Source organism: Geotrypetes seraphini, chromosome 2, assembly GCF_902459505.1.
Source record: "Geotrypetes seraphini chromosome 2, aGeoSer1.1, whole genome shotgun sequence".
NCBI classification, from domain to species: domain Eukaryota; kingdom Metazoa; phylum Chordata; class Amphibia; order Gymnophiona; family Dermophiidae; genus Geotrypetes; species Geotrypetes seraphini.
In genome coordinates this window covers 485,559,332-485,577,211 of record NC_047085.1, presented here as the reverse complement: position 1 = coordinate 485,577,211, position 17,880 = coordinate 485,559,332, and the positions used below count along the sequence as shown (strand labels likewise).

Genomic DNA, 17,880 nt, shown 5'->3' with positions numbered 1-17,880 from the left:
CCCTCTTCTTCACCCCCTGCTCCTTCCCGACCCACCTGCCGCGTGCCTGCACCACTTCCCTTCCCTCGTACCTCTAATTTTCCCTGCGCAAGCTGCATTATGAACTTGCTGCCCGCGTCATGTCAGCTATTCCTCTGACGTCACTTCCTAGGCGTGGGGCCCGGAAGTGACTTAAAAGAGAGGTAACACGCAGGCAGCAAGTTCATAATGCTACTTGTGCAGGGAAAATTAGAGGTACAAGGGAAGGAGTGCACGGTGGTGGTGATGGGGGTTAGGGAAGGAGAGGTGTGGGGGGGGGGGCAGAGAGGATAGGTGCCTGCACCCTTTACAAAGACCATGCCAGGGGCAGACCCCCCCCTTACAACACCTTACTACTGATGCTAATGGGCTTGCTAATGTTTACTACAGGCTAATGCTTACTAATGCTTGCTAATTCTAATGCTTGTTAATGCTTACTAAGGGCGGACCCCCCACCTTACTACTGATGCTATTGCTTACTAAGGGCTTGCTAATGCTTACCACGGGCTAATGCTTACTAATGTTAATGCTTATTAAAGACTAATACTGACTAATGCTAATGCTTGCTAATTCTAATGCTTGTTAATGCTTACTAAGGGTGGACCCCCACTTACTATTGATGCTAATGCTTACTAAGGCTAATGCATACTAAGGACTAATGCTTACTAATGCTAATGCTTGCTAATTCTAATGCTTGTTAATGCTTATTAAGGGCGAATCCCCTGCCATCTTACTACACCTTACTACTGATGCTAATGTTTACTAAGGGCTTGCTAATGTTTACTAAGGGCTAATGCTTACTAATGCTAATGCTTACTAAGGGATTACTAATGTTTACTACAGGCTAATGCTTACTAGTTCTAATGCTTACTAAGGGCAGACCCCCCCACCTTACAACTGATGCTAATGCTTACTAAGGGCTTGCTAATGCTTACTAATTATAATGCTTGCTAAGGGCAGACCCCCACCTTACTACTGATGCTATTGCTTACTAAGGACTTGCTAATGCTTACTACGGGCTAATGCTTACTAAGGACTAATACTTACTAATGCTAATGCTTGCTAATTCTAATGCTTGTTAATGCTTACTAAGGGTAAACCCCCCTACCTTACTACTGATGCTAATGCTTCCTATGGGCTAATGCTTACTAATGCTTGCTAATTCTAATGCTTGTTAATGCTTGCTAATTCAAATGCTTGTTAATGCTTATTAAGGGCGTACCCCCCACCTTACTACTGATACTAATGCTTACTAAGGGCTTGCAAATGCTTGCTAATGTTTACTAAGGGCTAATGCTTACTAATGCTAATGTTTACTAAGGCCTGATGTTTACTAAGGGCTACTGCTTACTAATGCTAATACTTACTAATGCTAATTCTAATGCTTGTTAATGCTTACTAAGGGTGGACCCCCACCTTACTACTGATGCCAATGCTTACTAAGGGCTTGCTAATGCTTGCTAATTCTAATGCTTGTTAATGCTTATTAAGGGCAGAACCCCCCCACACCTTACTACTGATGCTAATGCTTGCTAAGGGCTTGCTAATGCTTACTACGGGCTAATGCTTACTAATGCTAATGCTTATTAAGGACTAATGCTTACTAATGCTAATGTTTGTTAATGCTTATTAAGGGCGGACTCCCCCCACCTTACTACATCTTTCTACTGATGCTAATGCTTACTAAAGGCTTGCTAATGTTTACTAATGCTAATGCTTACTAATACTACTGCTTACTAATGCTAGCTAATGCTTACTAATGCTAATGCTTATTAATACTATTGCTTACTAATGCTAGCTAATGCTTACTAATGCTAATGCTTACTAAGGACTAATGCTTACTAAAGCTGATGCTTGCTAATTCTAATGCTTGTTAATGCTTATTAAGGGCAGACCCCTCCACCATACTACTGATGCTAATGCTTACTAAGGGCTTGCTAATGTTTACTAAAAGCTAATTCTTACTTATTCTAATGCTTACTAAGGGCTAATGTTTACTAAGGTCTAATGCTTACTAATGTTAATGGTTACTAAGGGCTTGCTTATGCTTACTATGGGCTAATGCTTACTAATGCTAACTAAAGACTAATGCTTACTAATGCTAATGCTTGCTAATTCTAATGCTTGTTAATGCTTATTAAGGGCGGACCTCCCCACCTTATTACACCTGACTATTGATGCTAATGCTTACTAAGGTCTTGCTAATGCTTACCAAGGGCTAATGCTTATTAATGCTAATGTTTGCTAATTCTAATGCTTGTTAATAAGAACATAAGACCATAAGAACATAAGAAGTTGCCCCCGCTGAGTCAGACCAGAGGTCCATCTTGCTCAGCGGTCCGCTCCCACGGCGGCCCATCAGGCCTAGTGCCTGAACAGTGGTCCCTGATTAATTTTGTAATTTACCTCTAATCCCATCCCTATAATCTACCTTTACTCTTATCCGTACCCCTCAATCCCTTTGTCTTCCAAGTACCTATCCAAAGCTTCTTTGAACCCCTGTAGCGTGCTCCTGTTTATCACATCCTCTGGTAGCGCGTTCCATGTATCCACTACCCTATTAAGGGTGGACCCTCACCCTTACTACCCCGTACTACTAATGCTAATGCTTACTAAGGGCTTGCTATTGCTTGTAATGTTTACTAAGGGCTACTGATTTCTAATGCTAATGCTTACTAATGCTAATGTTTACTAAGAGCAGACCCCCCTTACTATACCTTACTACTGATGCTAATGCTTTTCAATAAACAACTTTTTCCCCCCACTAGCAGCAATGCAGTTGGAGGATTCCTGCTCAGCTCAGAGGGAAAGGTGAATCAGGGCCTCTCTTACCTGGTTCACTGGTGCTGAATATAGACCCTTGTTAATTTTTACCTGTGATTCACACAGAAGTTTGAAAATAGGCTCCAAAATGTTTGACTCAGTGCAGTTTTTTTTTGTTTGTTTTACGGGAAGGTTTGAAATGAATATGCTATCTTTACCTGTGCTTCCCAAAACAGATGCTGGAGGATGGGATGTAAATGAACATATTTTGCACAAACAGTGAAAATCAAGCGGATTAGTGAACCATGCACAACAGGCAGCAGGATACAAGCACAACTGGAGCGGAAAAAAAAAAAAAAAAAGAAAAAGCACAGAACTTACATGATGATGGTTTTCTTGGGCACTTTAGTTTCCTGTTCGGTGACTAAAAAAAATAGTATGGAGAGCATGGGGTTAGAGAAATGCAGAAGCTGAAATGATTGAAGTAGCTTTGTTAAGAGAATCCACATGAAATTTCAGAAAATGTTGCAGCCATCTTTTCTGTGGTTCTTTCCTTTGTGAAACCATCTAACAGAGACCCCTGTGCTCCTATTAAGCAAATTCTATTAAATTTGACTATGAATCTCTCCTTCCTTATTCTGGTTGCATCTTGATATTTTGCATCTTGACTGTATGAATTGATTCAGGAGAAGAAACTCTGTAGAACAATAACTATGAAGGATTTTTTTTTCTTCAAGACCCTCCTTATGAATGTTATTTCTTATGCCCTGTTATGTTTTCCTGATTTTTTTCTGTAGATGAGTTCTCCGATATGGGATCTTTGCTTTGTTACAGCGGCAGCAACATGCATGAAATATCAGGTTACGATAACTTTTTATGGCAAGGTTGCAGGATTTAAAATAACGTCACGAGATTTACTGGGAAAGATGACTCACTAACTACAGTTTAAAACAATATATATAGCAAAATATTGTGCAACATTTTGTATGAACCTGCAGCCTAATGTATATAGTCATTGCTTTCTATTGTGTGAGCCCTTGACATGGATATTTGTATCTCTAATAGGTACTTTATAGTTCTTTGGGAGCTTGCTTTCTCTAGAATACTATAAAACTTTAATGCTGGTCTTTAAAATCAAACTTTCGCGTCTCCCATCTTTTTTTGATAAACTCATCATCTCCTTTTGCCCTCCCTGGACCCTTATATCGGCTGATCAGAATTTATTGGCCATACCTTCAATCAAAGAATTCTACTACACTAGAAAAAGTAACTTTTCCATTGTAGCTCCAACTTTATGGAATGCCATGCCACCTCAACTCCGCCTCGAAAATTCACTTGACAAATTCAAGACTAAACTAAAAACGTTCTTATTCCAAGACGCATACCATAGCGTCTAAATATTTCCTTTCCAACAGTCTGCAAAATAAACACAAACTGCTTTTAAGAAGCAATCCACATTCCTGGTGTTTTATCCTCCCCCCCTCTTTCCTTTAATTAATTTGTTTTTAATTATGTAATTATTAACTTTTCCCTCCCCCTTAAGCTCATGTTCGTATTTGTAATTTGTTTATTTAATGTTCACATTTCCCCCCCCCTACAAAAATTTATTTTAACCTTTCATTTTTAGCATTGTAAACTGACAAGGTGCACGTCGATGGTCAGTATATTAAAATTAATTAAACTTGAAACTTGAGAATACTTTCTGTGTCTATTTCTATGTGATATCAAAAATATGCTTAAGGGAGAAGGACAGGATCGGGGCAAAAACTTTCTATACTCCTAAATATCACAGTATTAATAAACTCAGTGTGAGGTGATAAGCTCTACAGAGCGACTACAAAGCTCACTCATATGCTTAAACAGACATTGGCCAGAAGCGCCATGTTTCAAACCACACACCATCATAGGTTACCCCGGCTGTGTGTGCTCATACAGTGAAAGCGGTGATATAATCAATTAGCAAAATAAACAAATTAATTTTAATTCAGTAAACAAGGAAGTTCCTATCCCCATCCTGTAAGCCAAATGGAAAAATTCACAGCGACAACATAATTTCATTCACAGCGACAGCATAATTTCATTAACTGAAATCAATTGAAAAACATTTTAAAAGTTCACTGGCTAAAAAAGTGGTCTCAGGGATATCATCAATTTGTTGAAAGTGAAGATGTAAGTTGTTCAGGAACTGAAGAATCAGACTCAAAATGCAGACTGATTCTTCAGATCCTGAACAACTTACATCTTCAGTTTCAGCGGATTGATAATATCCCCGAGACCAGATTTTCATTCCGCTAAGTGACTTTTTTAGCCAATTAATTTTTAAAATGTTTTTCGATTGATTTCAATGAATGAAATTATGGGCTCCTTTTACTAAGGTGCATTAGGGCCTTAATGCGCTAAATTGCCATGCGTGCTAGACCTTAACGGCAGCATTGAGCTGGCGTTATTCAAGAAGTGTACCACGCAGTTTAGTGCGTGGTAATTTCATGCGTGCACTAAAAATGCTAGTGTACCTTAATAAAAGGAGCCCTATGTTGTCGCTGTGAATTTTTCAATTTGGCTTACAGGGCGGGGGCAGAAACTTTCTTGTTTACTGAATTAAAATTAATTAATTTTGTTAATTGATTATATCACCGCTTTCACTGTATGAGCACACACAGCCGGGGTAACCTATGATGGTGTGTGGCTTGAAATATGAAGTTTCTGGCCAATGTCTGTTTAAGCATTTGAGTGAGCTTTGTACTCGCTCTGTAGAGCTTATCACCTCACTGAGGGCCCCGTTCTCACCATCAATATTTTATTATTACTGTGATATTTAGGAGTATAGAAAGTTTTTGCTCCTATCCTGTCCTTTTCCCTTAAGCATATTTTTGATATCTTTTAAGTACCTTCGTGCTTGAATTGGGGCTTTTTGGCTTTGTTTCAATGTGAAGCATTTCTAACACTGATCTTCAAACTCTCTTCCATGCTCTCCTTGATTGTTCTTATTGGGCTGAGAACTTTGGAATTAGGTTTGATTCACATTGCTGCTCCTGGTGACCTTAGGAAGGTCACTTAACCCTCCATTGATCCAGGCACAAAAACTCAGAATGTGAACTTACTAGGGACAGATAGTACTGGCATATAATAAAGTAATCCACTTTGGTTGTATTATCAAATCTACAACCTTTATGCTTAAAGGCCCTTTCCTTTCCCACCCATACCCATGTATGTAATCTTTCATTCATTTATAATTAGAATATTTATATTCTTAATAAGTCCTGCAGGGAATGGAGATGAGGGATGGTAACATGAACCAGAAATAATTTATTCTGGAGATGGTGTGACAAATTGGAAGAAATAATGTCTTAATTTTCAGATTAATATAGTATGCTTTCCATATAGCCAATTCCATCTAGATGGATAAATATAAAAGGAAATATCGCACAATAATAACCACCATGGAATCTGAGATATGATCTCTCTGGCTCTTTGTGAATTAGGATATCACTGAAATTCTTTGCATCAAAGACTATTTGTATGATTTAAAAAAATCATACACAATTGCATTAAATATATTGATCTCCATCACTGCTTATCTACTGTAGCTAGCTAGCCATCCATCCGCTCATCTATAGACTTGTGTATAGATTTATATGTACTGTATATAAATGCTAATTATTTATATATGATTAAATTAAAACACTGGTCTGCATTCAAATATATGAACCTTGGTAAAAAATAACTAAAAATAGATTCTGTGTGCAGAGGTTCTTTGTAGAGCACACCTGAACTTTATGGATGCAATGCCTTACACACAGTTAAACTGTGATCTGATCTTCCAAAGACTCACAAAATGTTAGGCAACTGTGAGTCTTTAGAGAGTTTTGAAAATGCTTGTGTCATTAGGATGCCAAGATTCCCAAATGTCTCTGCAAGCTGGGACCTCATATGTCTACAAGCAATGATGCATTCTTAGCAAAAAAAACCCCACAAAAAACACCCAACAAAACAAGCTGATACAACTGTCAAACTCCTGAATCTGGACCAATGAACTGAAAACAACGAGTGTAGAGAAATCAAAAGACCCATTTATATTATTTATAGTGCATCTGCTTTTTCTAGAAATAGCAGAGATGAAACGAGGATCTTAGTTCTATTTGGTAGGTGTGGCATCCATTAACACCTATTACTGCATAATATCGGTGAATAGACCCCATTGGATATAATGGGAGTCGTGGTAAATAATATATTTATGCATGTTTTTGCACACTGCATCTTAATAAATAGACATCCATGTGTTGTGATTTTCAAGTTTCTTTTAACTCTATTCCGGTTTAATATTTTCATGAAGGTTAAAAAATACTTTAAATATTTCATTTTGTCCTAAGATTGCATATCAGATGAGAAATGCTGCCTATTGCCTGCTTAGCTGAGGGGATGCATTCAAGGAAGTGTAAGTCCCATCACCTGGCCTGAATGGATCCTCAGTGACTGCTATTTATTTTTGATGCATATTAACTGCAAATACTTTTTGTGAACAGGGCACGACTGTTGATCTAGTATCCTTCTATCTGGAGCTGGAGCTCTACAGGACTTTCAGCACTGCTTTTTGAATATCTCTTTACTGGTGTACATCATATCAACATACTGCTTGTTCATGGGGTTCTTTAAGTACCGGCCCCACCATCATATTGTTCACAATTTTAAATTTTTAACTCTTTATTCAGTTAGGGAGGAGAATCATCTTCTAAAGGAGTATGTCCTCAGAACATACTCAGGATTTTAAGATACCCACAATGAATATGCATGAGTTAAATTTACATGCCCCCATGGCCTGGAGATCTCTCTCATGCATATTCATAGAAGGCACAGACTGACTGTGCCGTGTCCCAAAGACTGGGTTGGAAACCTCTATTTCAAAACAATAAGATAGAATTAGCTGCAGTCTAGATTCTAGAAGGTGCCAGGTAGAACTGTTGTCTCTATCTTCTGCCTCCTCTATTGATCTCAAATTAAGTACCATCCAAAAAGGTATAAGCACCAGGAAAAGGAGTGGACTAAAAGCCCATGTGCCATTTTCTCCATCCAGTCTTAAACTATCTTTTTTTTTTTTAAATTGGAATCTCTTAGAAAGAAATCAGATGCAGTGGTACCTCTTTCACATACCCTTACTATGCTAAGAAAATTGATGTTTTGTTGACACGCTGGAATACTGCTGCTTTAATAATGAAAAACTCCTAGGTTAATTCATAATGCTATTGTGCAGGAGGAGGAGGAGGAACGGGGGTTACTTCAATGGCTTCCTCTCCTGGACAAAAATGAGTGACTCAAACTTTCAGTCAGAATGGACGCTTGTGCTAATCATTCAGAGACAGAACCCCCCTCCCCCAAAGGACAAAATCATCTCTGTTCAGCAGAGGCATGTCTTTTCTTCATCCTTCCCATTCACAGCACTTTTCAGAGCCTCAGTAGGTAGTCGTCAGGGGGTACAAGAGAAGCATTCATGTCCTTCAAGTTCACAATAGGCGAGATGTTTTTAGTGATAAGAAGTTTCAGAAAAAGGTGCTATGACATGAGGTTAGAGGTGGACAGACTAAGGATCACAGTAAAGAAGTCCGTCTTCTCACGAGGAAAAAGTAAAAGAGCAAATCTACGTAGAACACTTGCATCTATAAACATACAGAACAGAAGCACTTTTGCAGGTAAGTGATGGACGTGACCAAGATGATAAAAGGGATGGAACTCCTCTTGTATGAGGAAAGACTAGAGAGGTTAGGGCTCTTCAGCTTGGAAAAGAGACGGCTAAGGGGAGAATAGATCAGGGCTTTATTCACTTTGTAAGCAATTATTGAAGTCTACAAAATCCTGAGTGGTGTAGAATGGGTACGAGTGGATCAATTTTTCACTGCATCAAGATTTACAAAGACTAGGGGACATGCCATGGATTTACAGAATAATACTTTTAAAACCATAAGAGGAAATATTTTTTTCATTCAGAGAATAGTTAAGCTCTGGAACGCATTGCCAGAGATTGTGGTAAGAGTGGATAGCGTAGCTGATTTTAAGAAAGGTTTGGACAATTTCCTAGAGGAAAAATCCATAGTCTGTTATTGAGAAAGATATGGGGGAAGCCACTGCTTGCCCTGGATCGGTAGCATGGAATATTGCTACTCCTTGGGTTTTGGCCAGGTACTAGGAACCTGGATTGGCCACTATGAGAATGGGCTACTGGGCTTAATGGACCTTTAGTCTGACCCAGGAAGACTATTCTTATGTTCTCTTGTGCAGACTTTCCTCCTGTTGTTTTTGCACCATAGAATAGGACGTTCTCACCATGTAGCACTGGGGTGCCTAAAAGGGGATGCCCCTTTATAGACTTCCCTACTTCATACATTGAAATGCTTTCCAACATGGATGATTTGGGGACAGGGGAAATATATCATAATTTTTTTTAAGCCTAATAAACAGATAGAGAGCATTCTCAGTGGTAGAAAGGTGAGGGATCAAGCATAAAAAAAACTGGGTACACACCAGATAGGTTTGACAATTTGTTTTAATTCACAAGGCACAAAGGGTTTTTAGATTACATCCTACTGGAGTTTCATTAGTAGCTGAATGAGAGAATGAAGAAAATATGCATGAACCTTGTAAATATAAATTGTTTTATTTTAGCCCCAATGTATATTTCCTTGTGTATATTCATTATTGGTCTTGCTCTAAGTTATAAAAACACAATCTATCCAGGTTTTGAACCACATGAGCTTTTTGCATCCGTAACAGAAATATATTGATGTGAGGTACACCATCTAATCTAAATTAGGAAGGCAAAGACCCTACATCAAGGAGAAAACCACACAAAAGTAGGATGAGCAAATATGATTTTTTTTTTCTTTGCTCCTGTACATTGAAATCATATCTGTGAGAGAAATTCCTGAGATGAAGCTTAAGCTGTGATTTATCATTTCAACTTTCTAAGCAGTTAAAGTGGGATAATAGCTTTGCAAAGCCAGTGCTGCTGCTGCTGCTGCAATGTAAGTTAACTGGTCCAAGCGAAAGAAAAAAAAGTCACACTTATGCCTACAAAGTGAGTATAGCCAATTATTGACATGTTATAAAGCGCAGACAAAAGATGTACTAGCAGACAAGAACTCTGGCATAGCTTGAGCTAGGGTTTAAAATGAAAAAGCATTCGGGTTTTGTACTATGAAAATGGAATGTTTGAAGGATTACAAGTACACATGAAACTGTGCATTTATATTAAGCAGAATCCACGGCCACTTCCTACTACTCCTATCTCAATACGCAAAAAGTACTAGCAACATTTTGATTCTGGCTGTTCCATGGCAGCGCGCATTTTCTAAACAGAAATATTTGTTTATGGTTTGGCGGATTCATGTACGCAACAGCAGTCCAGAAGGACCAAGATGAGAGGGGAGCAGGGTTAGGGACCTGACACCACCAGTTTTAACACAGGATGGGAACTCATTCTCCAAGACTACTGTCTGTACCGTTCTCTAGAACCACAGAAGGCCAGATTCTCGAAAAGCTGCTGAACTTAGCCGCTGGCAGGGGCCTAGATCATGTCTACTGGTAAATAACCTAAGGGTTTTAATTGGTTCTAAGTGGCGCGATAATTGGTTACACCTTTAAAAACCAATTAAAAACCTCATCAAAACAAAAAAAATTAGGCGATGTTAAGCAACCTTTAGGACCATCGCCTAGATCTATGGCACCTAGCGAAGCACAAAAGTGGGCGTGTTTAGGGGTGGCGCCAGACTGCAGCGTCATTAAGCGACACTATCCGCGATTCTACAACAATCCTAGGCATTGAAAATGTAGGCCTGTAAAACCCTGGCCTATATTTCCAGTGCCTAGGGTCCTTGCTAGGTACTGGTATCCCCGATTCTTGGTCGTGATTGACACGCGGCAGGCTCCGCTTACAGAATCAGCCCCAGAATGCACTACAAGAAAAATAACATACAAAGATTTCTGGAGTGTGGAGTGATTCTCTTGCTTTTCTTTACACAGGGATATGTTTGAAGTGTCTGCATAAGACACTCCAAATGAGGCTGACCCAGAAGAATCATGATGGTTGGAGAACCATGGGGCCTGATTTTTAATTGGCACACTGACCATATTAAAGTGCTGGCATTTATATTAATCTATTATGTTCAGTGCCCAGTCTGTTTAGGCAGCAGTGCTGAACATATGGAGAGCGTGGTCTTCGTGGAGGTACTATCTGTTTAGGTTAGACCAGGGGTAGGCAATTCCGGTCCTCGAGAGCCGGAGCCAGGTCAGGTTTTCAGGATATCCACAATGAATATGTATGAGACGGATTTGCATGCACTGCCTCCTTGAGATGCAAATCTATCTCATGCATATTTATTGTGGAGATCTTTAAAACCTGATCTGGCTCCGGCTCTCGAGGACTGGAATTGCCTACCCTTGGGTTAGACCTACTAGTCTGGTAGTGCCATAGCAGTGTTCCGCAAACTTTTCCGGCCAGCGGCACACTAAATGCAGTACCCCGGCTGAAAGGCACATGGAAGTCGATGCGATGATGTCACGTGCATGCATGATGTCATCGCATCAACATCTGCGCATGCGCGGAGGCCCATCTTGCCGCGACCCCGCTGTTAAAGGGATCTGGGAGATGCAAGGAGAAAAGGAGAGACGCCGGCCAGGAGGAGAGTCGTCCACACCTGCCGATTTCCTATAAGACATGCCTCTCGCTGTGGGAGGCACGTCCTGTAAGCAAGCTGCTGGTGTGGATGATTCTCCTCCTCGCAAGTGCGTCGCGGCACACCAGAAATCTCAGGAGGCACACTGGTGTGCCGTGGTATACAGTTTGCGATACAATGCGCTATAGAAATAATTAATAGTAGTAGTAGTAGTTGCAGGTCTAACCTAAACGTATAAATTATACAGATAAATTATATAAATTATATAAATTGTATAAATTATATAAATTGTATAAATTATAAAGCTAAATATCACTGCTGTCTGGGTAATCTTTCAGCTAGCATTCTCTCTGCTCCAAACCCAACCCCATGGAGGGCCATTTTCAACTAGGACGTCTAACCCTGATTTGGACGTTTTCCACAAGATGTCCAAATTTGGAAGAGAAGAAACATCCATTTTCGAAACCGCTAGGCGTCCACATTTAGTTTTGAAAATCGTCTACTTGGACATCTTGGCCACTAGGTCGTCCGACCTTAGGAAGCCTAACTTTATTCCCCATTTTCGACCACTGAAACATCCAAGTTGAAAACATCCAAATCTAGACCATTTGTATGTGGGAGGGGCCAGTGTTGTAATAGACTGACAACATAGAAATACCAATAGAGCAGTGGGGCACCTTAGAGGGTACTGCTGTGAACTTCACATAAAAGGTGTCAGGTATATATCTCAAAACAGCAAAATGAAAAAACCCTTTCAAAATATATAGCCAATATAAACCTAAGAAAGATACTGCTAAAAAATTGGATAAAACACCTTAGACCTGAGGAGGAAAGTCTTGGCAAAACAATTATTCCATGGGAGAAAACAGGATTTAAAGTAGTGGACATCATTATGAGCCCATCATGGATAACATAAACCTCTGGCTCAGGCAAAATCTCAAAGGTGACCAGCACCAGACATCAGTCTAAATGAGAGTTGCCTCATACATCATATAGTCCATAACAAATTCATTATTATTTTCACAGGTGATGAATTTGTTATGGACTATATGATGTATGAGGCAACTCTCATTTAGACTGATGTCTGGTGCTGGTCACCTTTGAGATTTAGCCTGAGCCAGAGGTTTACGTTATCCATGATGGGCTCATACTGATGTCCACTACTTTAAATCCTGTTTTCTCCCATGGAATAATTGTTTTGCTAGACTTTCCTCCTCAGGTCTAAGGTGTTTTAGCCAATTTTTTAGTAGTATCTTTCTTAGGTATACATCTCACCATAACTCCCTTATAATTTACAGTGAGCCCTCCAAAATTCTCCCTATACCTCCTATGCCCACCTTTCTACCACTCCAATAGCCCTTATGGCTGCAGGTGGCACCTATATGGCAGTATAGTAGGATTTTGGTGGGATCACACTTTCCACCATAAATGTACTGGTTAGAGGGGCTTATGGGCCTGAGTCCTGCTCTCAATGGCTCATTAGCCCATCCACCAACCTACGTAAGACACCTGTTGATGCTCTACTAACCTTTCCCATACCAGATACTGTTCTAGAGACAGGTATGTACTGCTTCATTCATATTTTTTGGGGTGGGATGGGGTTAGTTACTACTGGAGTAGTGTGTGTGTATGGGGGGGGGTCATACCTTCATGCATCCAGTGGTCATCTGGTCAGTTTGGGTACTTTTTTTTGGTACTTTTAAAACAGGTCTAGCTTAGAATGTCTAAGTTCTGTCCAGGGCAATTCGGGAAACATATCTGTGCAGGATGTCCAAGTCTACACATGCCCAAAACCCATCCATAACATGCTTCCCAACATGCCGCCCCCCTCCGCCACCCCACGGATCTTAGGATGCACAGGGGCTAGAATGCCTCGCACGACATTCATAAAGACAGTTTTGAAACTCAGCACTTGGACGTCCCAGTAATTAGGACGTCCAAGTGCCAACCAACTTATGACGGTTTTGGAACATCTTTATTTTTTGATTATAAATCCCATATTATATAGCAATGGCAGTCATAGCTTTGTAAGGAGCTGTAGCCCACTCAGCTAGAAGCTACAAAGGGCTCCTCTGAAAACAAGATTGCCTCAACCAAGGGCTAAAGAGCAGCAAGTTAAAATAACAGAAACAAGAGTTGAGCAACGAAAAAGACAAGTCAACTGCCAATGCTGAGAAAAACAAGGAAGAGACTTGGTTCAATTTTCCATTCTTGATAGGCACCTCAACCCCCAGATGATCCGAACAGAAGGAAAAAAAAGAGAAAGCAAGCTGTAAAGGACTTGAACAATTGCAAATATTCTCCTTTCCCTTCCAAGCCTTTATTCTTCATGGTGAGAGGAAACCAGCTACACTAATCCAGAAACACTGATTAGGAGCATCTTTGGCTTATTCAGAGACTGAACAATATGCCCTCATACCTGCTGGAAGCAGAGAAATACTAAGCATTCTATAGCTGAATGGTGTCCTTAACGGACTGAGTCACACAGAACTACTTTGTTTCTTTGTCTTTGTCAAGTGCTGGACTGGTGTGGTATGGACACTATGGAAATTCATCTAGCTTTCTCTTTGAGGAAAAATGGAGAACAAAGTAACATGAGAACATTTAGCACCTGTAATGAGCATGGACAATTTGCTGCCTCAACTGAAGCAGGTAAGATTGCTTGTCCAGTAGGATAACATACAGTGTTTGTAGTGGCCTGATAGCAGCCAACATGAAATGCCTCTTACCTTCAATGGTGATGGCTTGGTCTCCTCTTTTCTCTTGGGTCAAGAGTGCTGGACTCTGTGCATAAAGTTCAGCTCCGCTTCGGGCTGATCCCAGTCTGTTCACCAGCTGCGGTCAATCATATGCTCTGATTAAAACAATGGTATCTCGGAAGAAAAAGTCATTCTCATCTAAATGACATCAAGATGTTGAATGGGTTAAGAAATCAAAGACTGCTGCCATCTTAACGCTTATTTTATAGGAGAACTCTGGAACACGCAGAAAGTCAAGATTCAGCACAATCTAATACGTGGAGGGGCATAATTTTTTTTTTAAAGTCTAAGTCCCCTTTTGGCCTAAGGCCCTAGGCGCCCAAAGTAGGCAGCAGAGAAATGTCCATTCTCGGGAAAAAAAAGTCCAAAATGTGTTTTTTTCCGAGAATGGCCAGACTGCCACTACGCCTACTTTTAAGCCCTATTCTCTCTCTAAAAAAAAAAAAAATCACCCAAGTCCCAAATGCCTAAAACAAGACCTTTTAGGCATGGGAGGGACCAGTCCTTCGCCTAAAATCACGGTTCTCTAACCGGCATCTGTCATAAGCACCGGTTAGAGAATCGTGGAACTGTTCTTCCCCCCCCCCCGCAACGATTGCGGCAGAAGGGATGCCCAGCAGGTGATTAGACAGCGATGTCCCTATACCCACTACGGTGGAGAAGATTTCTGATAACAATACTCTGCTGCTAGAAGCACGTAACTTATTGCCTTTTGGAAGGAGGAAAGAGAATGTATCACGTAGCTTAATCATGAGTTAACCTGAATTTTCAGCAAGGAACCTTGCAATAGGGAAGATGAGGCAATTCTATAAATCCCTTAAAAATATTGCTTACTTCACACTCGTAGTATCCTAGATCTTCCTGGAATGCGTTCTTGATCACGAGCACTAATACTCCACTTCTTGGCTCGCTGTAGGTCTGGAATTTATCTGGGTTTTTCAGCAGTGCACCATCTCTATACCACCTGAAAGCAGAAAGCCATAAACACAAAGGAATGTTCTGAATGCTGCATTTCTAGCAGTCTAAATGTAAGAGAACCAGAACTTGGCAGGTAATCTGAATCCACTAGATTTCCGAGAAGAAAGCAATGTTACTTACCGTAACAGTTGTTATCCAGGGACAGCAGGCAGCTATTCTCACTAGTGGGTGATGTCATCCGACAGAGCCCCGATACGGACGTCTCACAAGCATGTCTTGCTTGAAGAAACTCAGAAGTTTCGAGATGCCCGCACCGCGCATGCGCCAGTGCTTTCCCGCCCGATGGTCCGGGCGTGTCTCCTCAGTTCAGGTAGCTAGCAGAGAAGCCAACCCAGGGGAGGTGGGTGGGACGTGAGAATAGCTGCCTGCTGTCCCTGGATAACAACTGTTACGGTAAGTAACATTGCTTTATCCCAGGACAAGCAGGCAGGTATTCTCACTAGTGGGTGACCTCCAAGCTAACCTCAATGGGATGGTGGGAGAGTTGGCAACTTAGGAGAATAAATTTTGTAACACTGTTTGGCCAAACTGTCCATCCCTTCTGGAGAAAGTATCCAGACAATAATGAGAGGTGAATGTATGAACCGAGGACCAAGTGGCAGCCTTACAAATCTCCTCAATCAGTGTCGATCTGAGGAAGGCTACAGAGGCTGCCATTGCTCTGACTTTATAGGCGGTGACCTTACAGGGAAGGGATAATCCTGCCTGGGCATAGCAGAAAGAAATACAAACTGCCATCCAGTTGGAGATGGTGCGCTTTGATACAGGTCGTCCCAACTTGTTTGGATCAAAGGAGACGAATAGTTGAGGAGCAGTTCTGTGAGGCTTGGTGCGTTCCAGGTAGAAAGCCAAAGCACGTTTACAGTCCAGAGTGTGAAGAGCTGATTCTCCAGGATGAGAATGAGGCTTTGGAAAAAACACCGGAAGTACAATGGATTGGGTGAGATGAAATTCAGAGACCACTTTAGGTAGGAATTTTGGATGAGTGCGGAGGACCACCTTGTCATGATGGAAGACTGTGAAAGGCGGGTCCGCCACCAAGGCCTGAAGCTCACTGACCCTGCGAGCAGACGTGAGGGCCACAAGAAAAACCACTTTCCAAGTGAGAAACTTTAGTGGAGCCTTGTTGAGAGGCTCAAAAGGAGGTTACATAAGCTGAGAAAGGACAACATTGAGATCCCAAACCACTGGAGGAGGTTTGAGAGTAGGATTGACATGAAAAAGTCCTTTCATAAATCTGGAAACCACAGGATGAGCAGAGAGAGGTTTCCCTTGTAGAGGCTGATGGAAAGCCGCAATAGCACTCAGGTGGACTCGTATAGATGTCGACTTGAGACCAGACTGAGACAGGTGTAAAAGATAATCCAACACAGAGGATAGGGAGGCTCGCTGAGGCTCCTTAGAATTGGAAACACACCAGGAAGAAAATCTAGTCCATTTTTGGGAGTAGCATTGACGAGTAGTAGGCTTCCTGGAAGCTTCCAAGACATCCCTCACCGCCTGGGAAAACTGGGGAGGAGTTACGTTGCGAGGAACCAAGCTGTCAGGTGGAGAGACTGCAGGTTGGGATGAAGCAGTGAACCTTGATGTTGAGTAAGTAGCAAAGGAAACACTGGAAGAAGCACTGGCTCCCTGCTGCTGAGTTGAAGAAGAAGGGAGAACCACGGTTGCCTGGGCCACCGAGGAGCTATCAGAATCATGGTGGCATGGTCGGATCTCAACTTGACCAGAGTCTTTTGAATGAGAGGGAATGGAGGAAACGCATACAGGAAGCGATGCTCCCAATCCAGCAGAAAAGCATCCGCCTCGATACGATGAGGAGTGTAGATCCTGGAGCAAAACAGAGGCAGTTGGAGCCGCAAAGAGGTCTATCTGAGGCCTCCCCCACTGAGCAAAGATCTGATGAAGGGGTGTGGAATGGAGTGTCCATTCGTGAGGCTGAAGCAGCCGACTCAATTTGTCTGCCAAGACATTGTCCTTCCCCTGAATGTAGACAGCTTTGAGGAAGGTGTTGTGGTGAACCACCCAATCCCAGACTCTGAGAGCTTCCTGGCAGAGGGAGGCCGAGCCCGTGCCCCCCTGCTTGTTGACATAATACATGGCGACCTGATTGTCCGTGCGAATGAGGACCACCATGTCGTGAAGCAGATGTTGAAAAGCCTGAAGAGCATTGAAGATGGCTCTAAGCTCCAGAAGATTGATTTGATGGAGGCGGTCCGCACTGGTCCAGAATCCCTGAGTACGAAGCCCATCCAGATGCGCTCCCCATGCATAGGTCGAGGAATCGGTTGTGAGAACTTTCTGGTGGGGAGGAGAATGAAACAGCAAACCTCTGGATAGATTCGAAGAGGTCATCCACCAAAGCAGAGACTGCCGAAGAGCAGGAGTGACAATGATATGTCGAGTCAATGGATCCGACACCTGAGTCCACTGAGATGCCAGGGTCCACTGAGGAATTCTGAGATGGAGTCTGGCCAACGGTGTCACATGAACTGTAGAGGCCATGTGGCCCAGGAGGACCATCATGTGTCTCGCCGAGATGGACTGGCGAGAAGATACAGACTGGCAGAGGCGAAGAAGAGTATCCAAGCGCTGAGGGGGAAGGAATGCTCGGAGACGTATGGTATCCAGGACCGCCCCGATGAAGGGGAGCGACTGTGTAGGCTGTAGATGAGATTTGGGGAAGTTTATCTCGAAAC

At 41.8% G+C, this 17,880-nt stretch overlaps 1 protein-coding gene across 16 annotated transcripts in view; it reads right to left on the bottom strand.

The window, feature by feature from the left end:
- Positions 1-17,880, bottom strand: part of OBSCN (obscurin, cytoskeletal calmodulin and titin-interacting RhoGEF) — a 762,040-nt gene that overhangs the window by 158,867 nt on the left and 585,293 nt on the right. For 13 of the 16 annotated variants that reach the window (XM_033931804.1, XM_033931806.1, XM_033931805.1 and 10 more), the window contains 2 exons: positions 15,038-15,167; positions 14,174-14,279 (listed from right to left, as the gene is read on the bottom strand). In XM_033931804.1, the coding sequence (XP_033787695.1) occupies positions 14,174-14,279; positions 15,038-15,167 (236 nt within the window). Of the gene's footprint in view, positions 1-3,162; positions 3,206-14,173; positions 14,280-15,037; positions 15,168-17,880 lie in introns of all 16 variants that reach the window. The other 3 variants (XM_033931819.1, XM_033931820.1, XM_033931818.1) reach the window with 1 other exon arrangement.